Source organism: Salvelinus alpinus, chromosome 10 (assembly GCF_045679555.1).
Source record: "Salvelinus alpinus chromosome 10, SLU_Salpinus.1, whole genome shotgun sequence".
In the NCBI taxonomy this organism is placed as follows: domain Eukaryota; kingdom Metazoa; phylum Chordata; class Actinopteri; order Salmoniformes; family Salmonidae; genus Salvelinus; species Salvelinus alpinus.
In genome coordinates this window covers 50,201,189-50,214,350 of record NC_092095.1, presented here as the reverse complement: position 1 = coordinate 50,214,350, position 13,162 = coordinate 50,201,189, and the positions used below count along the sequence as shown (strand labels likewise).

Genomic DNA, 13,162 nt, shown 5'->3' with positions numbered 1-13,162 from the left:
TGCACAACTAGGGATATTCTACTATTAGTGTGTGTAAGCACTTCACAAGCGGAACAACAAGACAGCAAGTGGAGGGACCGGTGTGGTGAAATGGGGGGGGGGGACTCACTCATGCTCTCTTCTTCATCTCCCTCCATGGTGAAGAACCTCGGCTGGTTACGGGGCTGCTTCACACCAGCTCGACCTGTAAGGCAGACAGAGAGAGACACACACACACACATATACACCCATCAGAAAAGAATCAAGACATATCCTGCTATACAGCGCATTCGGAAAGTATTCAGACCAATTGACTTTTTGTTCCACATTTTGTTACGTTCCGGACTTATTCTAAAATGGATAGATTTTTTTCTCTCTCTCTCATCAATCTACACACAATACCCCACAATGACATAGCAAAAACAGGTTTAGATTTTTTTTGCAAATGTATTACAAATAAAAACTGAAGTATCACATTAACATAAGTATTCAGACCCTTTACTCAGTACTTTATTGAAGCAGCTTTGGCAGCGATTAGAGCCTTGAGTCTTCTTGGGTATGACGCTTCTTGGGTATGACGCTAGGATAATCTTAGAGTATATATTATACATATAGTACCAGTTAAAAGGGTTTTTATTTATTTTTACTATTTTCTACATTGTAGAATAATGTCAAAACTATGAAATAACACATATGGAATCATGTAGTAACCAAAAAAAGTGTTAAACATATTTTAGATTTTAGATTCTTCAAAGTAGCCACCCTGTGCCTTGATGACAGCTTTCCACTCTCTTGGCATTCTCTCAACCAGCTTCATGAGGAATGCTTTTCCAGCAGTCTTGAAGTTGTTCCCACATATGCTGAGCACTTGTTGGCTGCTTTTCCTTCACTCTGCGGTCCAACTCATCCCAAACCATCTCAATTGGGTTGAAGTCGGGTGATAGTGGAGGCCAGGTCATTTGATGCAGCACTCCATAACTCTCCTTGGTTAAATAGCCCTTACACAGCCTGCAGGTGTGTTTTGGGTCATTGTCCTGTTGAAAAACAAATGATAGTCCCACTAAGCGCAAACCAGACGGGATAGCGTATCGCTGCAGAATGCTGTGGTAGCCATGCTGGTTAAGTGTGCCTTGAATTCTAAATAAATCCCTAACAGTGTCACCAGCAAAGCACCCTCACACCATCACACCTCCTCCTCCATGCTTCACGGTGGGAACCACACATGTAGAGATCATCCATTCACCTACTCTGCGTCTCACAAAGACACGGCGGTTGGAACCAAAAATCTCAAAGTTGGACTCATCAGACCAAAGGACAGATTTTCACCTGTCTAATGTTCATTGCTCATGTTTCTTGGCCCAAGCAAGTCTCTTCTTCTTATTGGTGTCCTTTAGTAGTGGTTTCTTTGCAGCAATTCGATCATGAAGGCCTGAATCACGCAGTCTCCTCTGAACAGTTGATGTTGAAATGTGTCTGTTACTTGAACTCTGTGAAGCATTTATTTGGGCTGCAATTTCCAAGGCTGGTAACTCTAATGAACTTATCCTCTGCAGCAGAGATAACTCTGGGTCTTCCATTCCTGTGGTGGTCCTCATGAGAGCCAGTTTCATCGTAGCGCTTGATGTTTTTTTGCGACTGCACTTGAAGAAACGTTCAAAGTTCTTGAAATTTTTCGCATTGACTGACCTTCATGTCTTAAAGTAATGATGGACCGTCGTTTCTATTTGCTTCTTTGAGCTGTTCTTGGTCTTTTACCAAATAGGGCTATCTTCTGTATACCACCCCTGCCTTGTCACACAACCGATTGGCTCAAACACATTAAGAAGGAAAGAAACTCCACAAATGAATGAGTAGGTGTGTCCAAACTTTTGACTGGTACTGTACATATTCAGCATCTGGACTAATCCTGTCCATGCCGACTGACCATATAGGTCTGGGCAGTCTTTAGTGACTTTAATATCTGTCCCATTATCCCTTGGTTTCAACTAGCTCAGCGTTTCCCATACTGAAATAAAATCAATTCAATTCAATTGCGCTTGGTTCATAGAGCCGCTAGATGCAGTCGTAATCAACAGAGAAGTTCCTGTTTCCTTCCGACAAATGTGGCTCTATCTTTTAAACCGTTTAAGCTAGAAAATACTATGACGCCATCGCTGAAAGATAAGACTCTCAGGAACACTTAGTTGTCTTCTGTTTCCCTCTACAAGCCGTACAGGACTCAGAATGGACAGGACCAGACACTAAATCAGACAGCGGGGAAAAGAAAGATGTGTTCTTTTCTACACAGAAGATCATACAAAAGTATGGCCTGATGATCTTTCTGATGCATTTCAGTCACTTCCTTCAGATTGAAATATTGTCAAAAGTACTATCAGACTGATTTGTAATGAACTGTCATAGTGATTACATAACTTGGTGGGGTCGCAAACACTTTTTGATATGAAAATGGGGTCGTGGGACAAAAAAGTTTGGCAACCCCTGAACTAGCTCTTCTGGAAAATTCTGCAAGTTCACACACTATACAGTACCTATGTTGTTAATTTCAGAATACACAGGAAGTCCTCCAGAAATATAATACCTCAATTACATTTCCCCAGACAGCCATGAAAAAATGTCCATGTTAAAAATACAGTATCAACGCGACAGCGTATAAGATTGAAACCCACTGATGGAATGGAGTAGCGGATATCTGAAAATAGTGTAACCAGAACAAATGTGCATGACAGTGATAGCAACTGTAGGAAGCAACAGGCCGAGCGATATACCCTTGCCATCGGGAGGAAACCACCGCTCATGGTGTTAATCTCAGATACTATATCAACCCACAAACAGACGGAGCGAAAAGTCAGGGAGAGAGGGAGGAGAAGAGGAGAAAGGAGAGAGAGAGTAAATCAATATAATAATTGTAAAACAGAGAAACAGCCTTAAGCTAATCTAACTCTACTGTTACATTTTACACAGGGCATTTCTCTAGCCAATCAACCCTACGGTCACAGAGCATTAAGGAAGCTGTTGCATATATTCGTTTGCTGAGGAAATCATATAATTAAATAGTGATTGAATCTACAGTTTATACATCAGTCAATACAAGCTGTATTGTATCGGGCATACTGTCGTTTTCCCAATACTCATCTCCACAATCTATCTTGACCAAAGACAAGAAATGTGGAAAAATAGTCGTCTGTTCTCTCCATTCCTCCCTGTGGGATTAAATAGGGTGTTAGATTTGTATTCTGTCCCCCCGTGGTCTGTGGTGTGGCGATAACAACATAGCACTTCTGTAGGAGGGAAGAGTAGCCAACAGAATGAGATGCAGTAACTTCATAGGAACACTGAGGGGGAAAACCAATTGCATTGGCGGGTTACAGAAACTCTCAGTGTTGTCCACACAGCTCTTCTTCAGAAGAGAGGGGAGAGACCATTAAAGGACAATTGCAAATAGGCCCGAAAAGAAGCAGATTTTTTCAAATGCACATTTTCAGAGTTTCAGAGAGTGGATATATCCAACTAGGACCACAGCAGCACCTATTGCTCAAACATACCATTTCAAAACACTACTGGAGTAATCTCGACACGCTAGCTTTATTTGGGGGGGGGGGGAGGGATAAATGACTGAGGGTTTCAAATAGAAACAATAATATTTTGATGTAAATACTTCACATAGACCGGGACAGTATAATTGGTGTCGCCTCTCTCGAAAGCAACCAAAATGCAAAGTCCTCCTGCCAGCTGAGAGAAAATGGAGGGAATTGAACGGAGGTGATCTGTGATTGCCGCAGAAGCATTTCTTTGGTGCCGTTGTCTTGAAGCGGTTGCATTTGATAAGCATTCCCACAGAAAAGCAGCCTGCTGAATCTATCCAATCAGGCCAGCCACTACAGACGGAGTGATTGAGGAATACAGACTCCGTATCACTTCCGTAATGACACTTTCAAGAAGAAGCGGGTGCAGACACAACTAGATATAGAACACATTAAAAAAAAAATGTCCAAAAAAAATGTCCAACTGAAAAGTTTTTGCTTTTTACAACTTTTCTCATTCAATGACAATGAGAAAAGAAAACACTATTTGGGAGCAAACGGCACGGTTGTTGTTGTCGTCTGAAAGCAGAGTAGATAATAGTAGATAATAGAAACCATTCATTTAAGACAGCGCTTCTGCAACTGCCACCTTATTGAGTCAAATCAAATCAAAGTTGATTTGTCACGTGCGCCAAATACAACAGGTGTAGTAGACCTTACAGTGAAATGCTTACTAACCAACAGTGCAATTTTTAAGTTAAAAATAGGTGTTAGGTGAACAATAAATAAGTAAAGAAATAAAAAACAACAGTAAAAAGACAGTGAAAAATAACAGTAGCGAGGCTATATACAGTAGTGAGGCTACAACAGTAGCGAGGCTATATAAAGGCACCGGTTAGTCAGGCTAATTGAGGTAGTATGTACATGTAGGTATGGTTAAAGTGACTATGCATATATGATAAACAGAGAGTACCAGCAGTGTAAAAGAGGGGTTGGGGGGGGGGGGGACACAATGCAAATAGTCCGGGTAGCCATTTGATTACCTGTCCGGGAGTCTTATGGCTTGGGGGTAAAAACTGTTGAGAAGCCTTTTGGTCCTAGACTTGGCGCTCCGGTACCGCTTGCCATGCGGTAGTAGAGAACAGTCTATGACTGGGTTAGCTGGGGTCTTTGACCATTTTTAGAGCCTTCCTCTGACACAGCCTGGTGTAGAGGTCCTGGATGGCAGGAAGCTTAGCCGCAGTGATGTACTGGGCCATACGCACTACCCTCTGTAGTGCCTCGCGGTCGGAGGCCGAGCAGTTTCCGTACCAGGCAGTGATGCAACCAGTCAGGATGCTCTCGATGTTGCAGCTGTAGAACCTTTTGAGGATCTGAGGATCCATGCCAAAACGTTTTAGTTTCCTGAGGGAGAATCGGCTTTGTGGTGCCCTCTTCACGACTGTCTTGGTGTGCTTGGACAATTCTAGTTGGTTGGTGATGTGGACACCAAGGAACTTGAAGCTCTCAACCTGCTCCACTACAGCCGCGTCGATGAGAAATGGGGGCGTACTCGGTCCTCCTTTTCCTGTAGTCCACAATCATCATACGCTGAGGGATAGGTTGTTATTCTGGCACCACCCGGCCAAGTCTCTGACCTCCTCCCTATAGGCTGTCTCGTCGTTGTCGGTGATCAGGCCTACCACTGTTGTGTCGTCTGCAAACTTAATGATGGTGTTGGAGTCGTGCCTGGCCACGCAGTCGTGGGTGAACAGGGAGTACAGGAGGGGACTGAGCACGCACCCCTGAGGGGATCCAGTGTTGAGGATCAGCGTGGCAGATGTGTTGCTACCTACCCTCACTACCTGGGGGCGGCCCGTCAGGAAGTCCAGGATCCAGTTGCAGAGGGAGGTGTTTAGTGCCAGGATCCTTAGCTTAGTGATGATCTTTGAGGGTACTATGGTGTTGAACGCTGAGCTGTAGTCAATGAAGGGAAGTGAGTCTAAGCTATTAAATGACATCGCTCACATTTCTTCCTATACCCCTTTCGCCTACCCCTTCCTGCCTGCCTGTCAGAGGGTCATCACTTCCCCCCCCCCCCGCCGCCTTAAGCTGCCAGCGCTTGCCTTCCAGTACGATAAGGGACGCGACGGTGCTGTTATTCACGTTAGGTTAATCACCAAACTGCCACTCTACATGTCATCCACCAAGAAGGAAATGTATGAATGAATGAATTACCAGATAATTATCATCGCTGCTTTCTGGGCTGAAACAAACGTTGACAGGATGGTTTTTACTGTGACACTCTTAGCTAAGGATTAGGGACCTTGCTTTCCTGGCTGTGGGGGGTGGTGACTGGACGGCCACTTACTGGAGAGTGGCCTTGTGGGTAATCGCTGGCATTTCCATGACAGGGGTCAGAGGTCAAGGAAGTGTCATATTTGCATCACTGAAGATTAATGGAGGTCTGGGTTAAGTTACAGTCTTACTCATTACTTTGTATAAATGCCATGTTTGTTTGGTTTGCTCTCACTTTCAAGTGGACAAATGCTGAATGAAGCACCAGGTCTATGATGGTTCATATTGCCTTGGCCCTGCATGAACAGATCAGTTTTTCTGAGTGATGAAGCATGTGTCAGCGCCAAAATGAGCTCTCACTGAACCAAGGTGTCTGTAGCTAGTGATATCCAACCTTGCTATAATGGTATCATCCATCCAGACCCCATACAGCCACCCAGCTGCACCACATCCTATTCCACTAACATGGTGCTGGAGGCAACTGCGTGGCTGTTGGCTCAACATGTGTCAGAGTCATATTGGCCAGGCGCAGGGAGCCAGATGGGTATTAAAGGAAGGGCAGCGGCCATGGCGGCCATAGCCTCCAGAATAGGTTTCATTAGGAATATAGTAGCTCTTTGTCAGCAGTCAGCACCATGGACAGCGCTAGTGCTGCACAGCTCTCAGCACAGCAGGCCACTGAATTGGCCAGAACCATAGCAATAAGCATATGGGGTGGTAATGTGCCCATTGCTATATTTCTCCAAGGCCACATACATAGCTGTAGACTGCTAGGGGCCATAGCTGAGCTAATATTCCATGTAGGGGAACAACAACAACCAGAATCAGCAGGGTGGTCAATGCACATTCCAGGAAGGGAAATCAGGAGGATATGTATGCTGCTCTTAGTGCTAGGAGCTGGTGGACAGGGATGAGAAGAGGGTCTTTACCTTCCTTTCTTTGACACATATGGTATTGCACAGTGCTACATACAGAGTGCTTTTGTTAACCATATGACTCCTTTATTCTTTATGGCAGTCAGCGTTCCCAGGGGGTTTTCTATGAGCCTGGTTTTAGACAGTCTTAGTAGGACGACACACAAGAATTATGCACACAACAGTGAATGGTGCACATCATAGTAAGTAAATCACATAAGTGAACCAAGTAGAAACAAGAAAGCCTTGTTGTTAAGCTGCTTTGGTTGTACGAAGACCAGAGCTGGCTTTTGTGTTAACCAAACCAGCCTCTCTCTCTCAGCCTGAACAGTGTAATCTCGTCTCTCCGCGTGACAAGAAGTGGCCTTGTACCCCCGCCGCCACTCAACTCCGTCCTCCCGAACATTAGCACTGACAATGTTATCAGACCACCGAGCCCTGGCGCCTCGCTGGAAATGCTGGCTGCTTGCTTTGTGTGTGCTGGATTGACGGAGACCAAGGCTTAGGTTGTCATTCGCTCACCAAGATAATGGGCGACAGAAATTAGCTGGGGCGGAATGAGAAAATGTCAACAAATGTAGCTATCTGTGAGGGAGTTTGTGTACACACATTTGAAGAAAAGGGAAGTAGGGAGACAGACTTCAAGGATTTGGAGTGGCATTCTGTTCACTGTCAAAGCTCACAGATATCAACACTGGATTGTATCCACAGCCTGTATAGCCTCTGTTAGCCATTCATGTTAAAAGGTTTCACATGAAAAACATGATTGAAGTTTTCTTGTAAGAACTTTAGCTAGCATACAGTTGAAGTCGGAAGTTTACATACACCTTAGCCAAATACATTTAAATTCAGTTTTTCACAATTCCTGACATTTAATCCAAGTAAAAAATCCCTGTCTTAGGTCAGTTTATTTTAAGAATGTGAAATGTCAGAATAATAGTAGACAGAATTATTTATTTTAGCTTTTATTTCTTTCATCACATTCCCAGTGGGTCAAAAGTTTACATAAACTCAATTAGTATTTGGTAGCATTGCCTTTAAATTGTTTAATTTGGGTCAAAGATTTCGGGTAGCCTTCCACAAGCTTCCCACAATAAATTGGGTGAATTTTGTCCCATTCCTCCTGACAGAGCTGGTGTAACTGAGTCAGGTTTGTAGACCTCCTTGCTTGCACATGCTTTTTCAGTTCTGCCCACAAATTTTCAGGGCTTTGTGATGGCCACTCCAATATCTTGACTTTGTTGTCCTTAAGCCATTTTGCCACAACTTTGGAAGTATGCTTGGGGTCATTGTCCATTTGGAAGACCCATTTGCGACCAAGCTTTAACTTCCTGACTGATGTCTTGAGATGTTGCTTCAATTTATCCACATCATTTCCCCCCCTCATGATGCCATCTATTTTGTGAAGTGCACCAGTCCCTCCTGCAGCAAAGCACCCCCACAACATGATGCTGCCACCCCCGTGCTTCACGGTTGGGATGGTGTTCTTCAGCTTGCAAGCCTCCCCCTTTTTCCTCCAAACAGTTCTATTTTTGTTTCATCAGACCAGAGGACATTTCTCCAAAAAGTATGATCTTTGTCCCCATGTGCAGTTGAAAACCGTAGTCTGGCTTTTTTATGGCGGTTTTGGAGCAGTGGCTTCTTCCTTGCTGAGCTCCCTTTCAGGTTATGTCGATATTGGACTCATTTTACTGTGGATATAGATACTTTTATACCTGTTTCCTCCAGCATCTTCACAAGGTCCTTTGCTGTTGTTCTGGGATTGATTTGCACTTTTCGCATCAAAGTACGTTCATCTCTAGGAGACAGAGCGCGTCTCCTTCCTGAGCGGTATGACGGCTGCGTGGGCCCATGGTGTTTATACTTGAATACTATTGTTTGTACAGATGAATGTGGTACCTTCAGGTGTTTGGAAAATGCTCCCAAGGACGAACCAGACTTGTGGAGGTCTAAAAAAAAATGTCTGAGGTCTTGGCTGATTTATTTTGATTTTCAAATGATGTCAAGCAAAGAGGCACTGAGTTTGAAGGTAGGCCTTGAAATACATCAACATGTACACCTCCAATTAACTCAAATGATGTCAATTAGCCTATCAGAAGCTTCTAAAGCCATGACATCATTTTCTGGAATTTTCCAAGCTGTTTAAAGGCACAGTCAACTTAGTGTATGTAAACTTCTGACCCACTGGAATTGTGATACAGTGAATTGTAAGTGAAATAATTTGTCTGTAAACAATTGTTGGAAAAATTACTTGTGTCATGCACAAAGCAGATGTCCTAACCGACTTGCCAAAACTATACTTTGTTAACAATACATTTGTGGAGTGGTTGAAAAACGAGTTTTAATGACTCCAACCTAAGTGTATGTAAACTTCCGACCTCAACTGTATGTTTACAAGGATATGTAGCATCAACATATTTGAGCTTATTGCTATTCACAGTCACTATCCCCAAGTTATCAATGTTGGGAATCTTAGGGCTATGAACATCAAACCGCGATATTAGCAAATCAATGCGAGCACACTATTTCATCCTAAAGACCAACATGTCAAAGCCATAAAGGATTGCTACAGCCATATTTACATTGCTGATCCACCATCAAATATGTGGTTCTACAGTACCGTATCTATAGCAGCATATGCTGTCTGTGTGGTGTAAACATGCGTTTAATAGGAAACCCAGGAGAGTCTGGAGCTGTGTGTCTGATACATGAGAAGCCACATCCGATGGAGAAACAGACAGTATCTCACACAGCCTGGACCACGGAGACCAACACCTAGTTACCATGTCTGCCGATGTTGTTCACCTTCAAATAATACACTCCTGTCTCAGACATACATAGACATTCATGCACCACAGCACACAGATACACAGGCGGAACATATCTTACAAATCGTGTTATGTACTCATAGTGTACTGTACACACAAGCAGGCTGGCACGTGAGCGCACACACGCATGCTGTGAAATGGCAGGACCATATTAAAGTGTGTTGAAGTAGCATAGAACTAGACAATATGAGCAACATACCTTCTGTCATTGCTTTGCTGATAACACCTATGAAAATAAGAGAAAATAAGAATATTATTATTATGGAAATATAAAATGATATTCCATCAAATCGGAGGTATTGTCCCCTGATAAGATAAACCCATTCCATGCTTTCTGGTGATGAAAAAGAATCATTAGCATTTTTTTGGGGAGCGAAAATGTGGAAATATGAAATGTAATGTTATGATATACTAACATGAAGTTCACCACAATATGTATTTAACCACCTGGTACCCTGGTCTCAATCAGCAGTCAACCATCATCAGCCCTTGTCAAAAGCTGGTAATACCCTCAATAAACCACCGACTCAAATCCCATCAGAGAGGAAAACAATGCGAAACTCATGATGATGATGACGGGAGACGCTGTGAGGAAGACACCAGCCAGAGGTGTCAGAGCTAACCAGACAACGCATGAGGAGACACTGATGAATGGAAAGTTGGGGAAAGTTTTTGTTCTAAAAGTGGAATAGTAACACAGCTGGAGGGGAATTCTGAAACCAACTGTCAGAGCCACCCCTCGGTGGTCTAATGCAGATGGATCGATCCACTGGGTTTGGGCGGACTGGGGAGAAATAAGGTGTCGGTGCCGGCACAAAAAGCTTCCTTGAACATTGCCGGCAGCGGGAGCATATATTTCTCTCTCACACCCTCCATTTTCTCCCCGTGAAATATCATTTTAGACACGCTGGATAGGACCCTCGACCAGGCACCGTCAAGCCACAGGCGTGACTTATCGATGTGCCATGGTGAGGTGATGAGATGAGATGGTGGAAGGGAGACGGAGGCAAGTGAGAGCTGAAAGGAACAGACAGACTCTGTTTAAAAAAAAAAATGTAACCTTTATTTAACTAGGCAAGTCCGTTAAGAACAAATTCTTATTTACAATGACGGCCTACACCGGCCAAACCCTAACCAGGACGATGCTGGGCCAATTCTGCGCCGGCCTATTGGACTCCCAATCACGGCCGGTTGTGATACAGCCTGGAATCGAACCAGGGTCTGTAGTGACACCTCTAGCACTAGAGATGAGGTGCCTTAGACCGCTGCGCCACTCGGGAGCTGTCTGTACCTCACCACTTTTTATTTGTCTTCCTATAACAGGTTGAGAGAGACAATCCAAACATAAGATGTTTTAAATTAGAAGACCAAACCTCCAACCAAATCATCAGAGTTCCTACTGTATGTAGTACCTCATTGGCTATAAAATGAATCACAATCAACTACCAGATCGAGAAGGAACTGAGCTGTAGGCTAGTTCATAGCTTTTCCTTTTCTTTTCTTCATCAGCAATAGTGTACAAACTGAGGGAGCTAATTGAAGATGTAACAATGACATGTTATTAAAATCACACAATTGTTGACCTTATAATGCAATCGGGTAAATCAACCTTATTGGTTGACCTTTTTCAGTTTGTCAGTTACACATGTTGTGGCTATTAAACTGAAAGTTCCAAGGGGAAAAAATCATTTTGCAGTAGTCGATGGAAATATGACATTTAGGGCGGAATCACATGAAAATCTAAAATTAAGAAAGCATACCTATTTAAACCCTGAAATGGGCTGAAACTGAACTGCAATAAATCAAAAAGCATTACAGTATATATCAATCTGTCTGATATACAGTACCAGTCAAAATTTTGGACACACCTACTTATTCAAGGGTTTTTCTTTATTTTTGACTATTTTCTACATTGTAGAATAATAGTGAAGACATCAAAACTATGAAATAACACATATGGAATCATGTAGTAACAAAAAAAGTGCTAAACAAAACAAAATATATGTTATATTTTAGATTCTTCAAAGTAGCCACCCTATGCCTTGATGACAGCTTTGTACACTCTTGGCATTCTCTCAACCAGCTTCATGAGGTAGTCACCTGGAATACATTTTATATTTTTTCCCCTCAACCTTCTTAGTAAGGGTGAGTCCTGTCCATTTTATTGTAAATGGTAGCCTTAGCTAATATAGATCAGTGCTCCCATTGCTGCACAGCAGCGGGCTAGGGTCGGGGGGGGGTCAGCCCCCCCTGTGGGTCTTCTCCAATGGGAGAGAAGTCTCCAGATCTATGCTGATGACAGCCTGGCATTCATACGCAGTATTCAGTCACCTCTCTCTCTTAACTCACACACGCAGGCACAAACACACACAAACACACACTATGCCATCACCTCTCACCTTCACTCTAAGGGCTCAGCAGAGCAGAGGGGTCTGTCACTGTCATGCTCAAGGGTAAACAAGGGTTAACCTTAGGCTTATATCTCTCAGCCTCTGGTCTGCAGGTCTGATGATGACAAAGGCAGAACACACAATCATAATCACAAGTTGATATTATTTGATCTTTCTGGGAATACCAGGTCAGACTGGAAGCCAATATTCCTTCTGCTGCCCCGAGTCCTGAAACCTTGATGCAACCCACCGAAGCAGCCCCTCGTCCTTCCTATCCAGCTGGCTGACTGGCAGTTGGATCAAATCCATTTAACGCCATCACAGGTTGCCCTGTGGTCCCTGGCCTTCAGTGCTGAAAATTGCTACTGTGTAAATGCCCTGTATGTGACGGTCCAACTGTGTCACAGGTAGCCAGCTACCTTCCTAGACTCAGGCAGGTGATTTTGTACTCTCTCCCACACTGTACATTGAGGAGGCACACCATTTTTTTCATGTGCTCAGCAGGTAGGTATACGACAGATGAGAGATTCCAGGTTCCTAGCTCTCCCTAGCTCTGCCGCTCTCTTCCCATCCCCAGCCATTCTCTCCGCACCACTACCCCCATAGCTCACAACAGATGACTATCGCTGTCTTCCCCTGCTGCCGCTGCCATCAAGGCCGGGCTAGGTGCTCCTCTATCTCTGGGAGAGAAGGGAGGGAATGGAGAGAAGGGAAGGGTAAGATGTTGAATTTCACACCTCACGGCTCCTGGATTAACCAGGTCTGGAGGTAATGTTGACAGACAGGCCGACTACTCAGGAGAGGGGCGAGGTGGAGGATGGGGAGGTGGCCCCTATTTGAGAGGGTCAGCTGCATGTAACATTATAGTTAGTGGTGTAGTGGAGGTTATACGCAGGTATACGGTGTATACCCATTTATTTTTCAGTGGGCATTGCGTATACTCACTTCTTAAGCCCCATGATGCGTATCATGGTAGTGTAGTGGAGGTATGTGCCATATCAATTAATAAGGCTGATAGATCAGATCAGAATGTTTAGCTTAAAATGTTGGTAAACTATTATTTCTTCACATTTTCAGCGCAGCAATGTGCACACGGCAGTAAGCTAAGCACAAATGTTCTAAAATACAATTTGCAGAAAACACATGCTCTAAAATGCAAGTGGTTCCATAGACAGAAATATCCATTCAAAATGTAGAAAGAGGGGAGATCTAAAGATGCAACAACTAATATGACGAGGATAATGCCTTCTAGA

The 13,162-nt window shown here is 43.7% G+C and overlaps 1 protein-coding gene across 2 annotated transcripts in view; it reads right to left on the bottom strand.

Moving 5' to 3' along the window:
* The window catches only part of LOC139532155 (double-stranded RNA-specific editase 1-like), a 59,252-nt gene that overhangs the window by 9,456 nt on the left and 36,634 nt on the right, over positions 1-13,162 (bottom strand). The window contains exons 5-6 of one of the 2 annotated variants that reach the window (XM_071329369.1): positions 9,719-9,745; positions 110-184 (exon numbers count right to left, since the gene is read on the bottom strand). In XM_071329369.1, coding sequence (XP_071185470.1) covers positions 110-184; positions 9,719-9,745 — 102 coding nt within the window. The remainder of the gene's footprint in view (positions 1-109; positions 185-9,718; positions 9,746-13,162) is intronic. The other variant, XM_071329371.1, reaches the window with a different exon arrangement.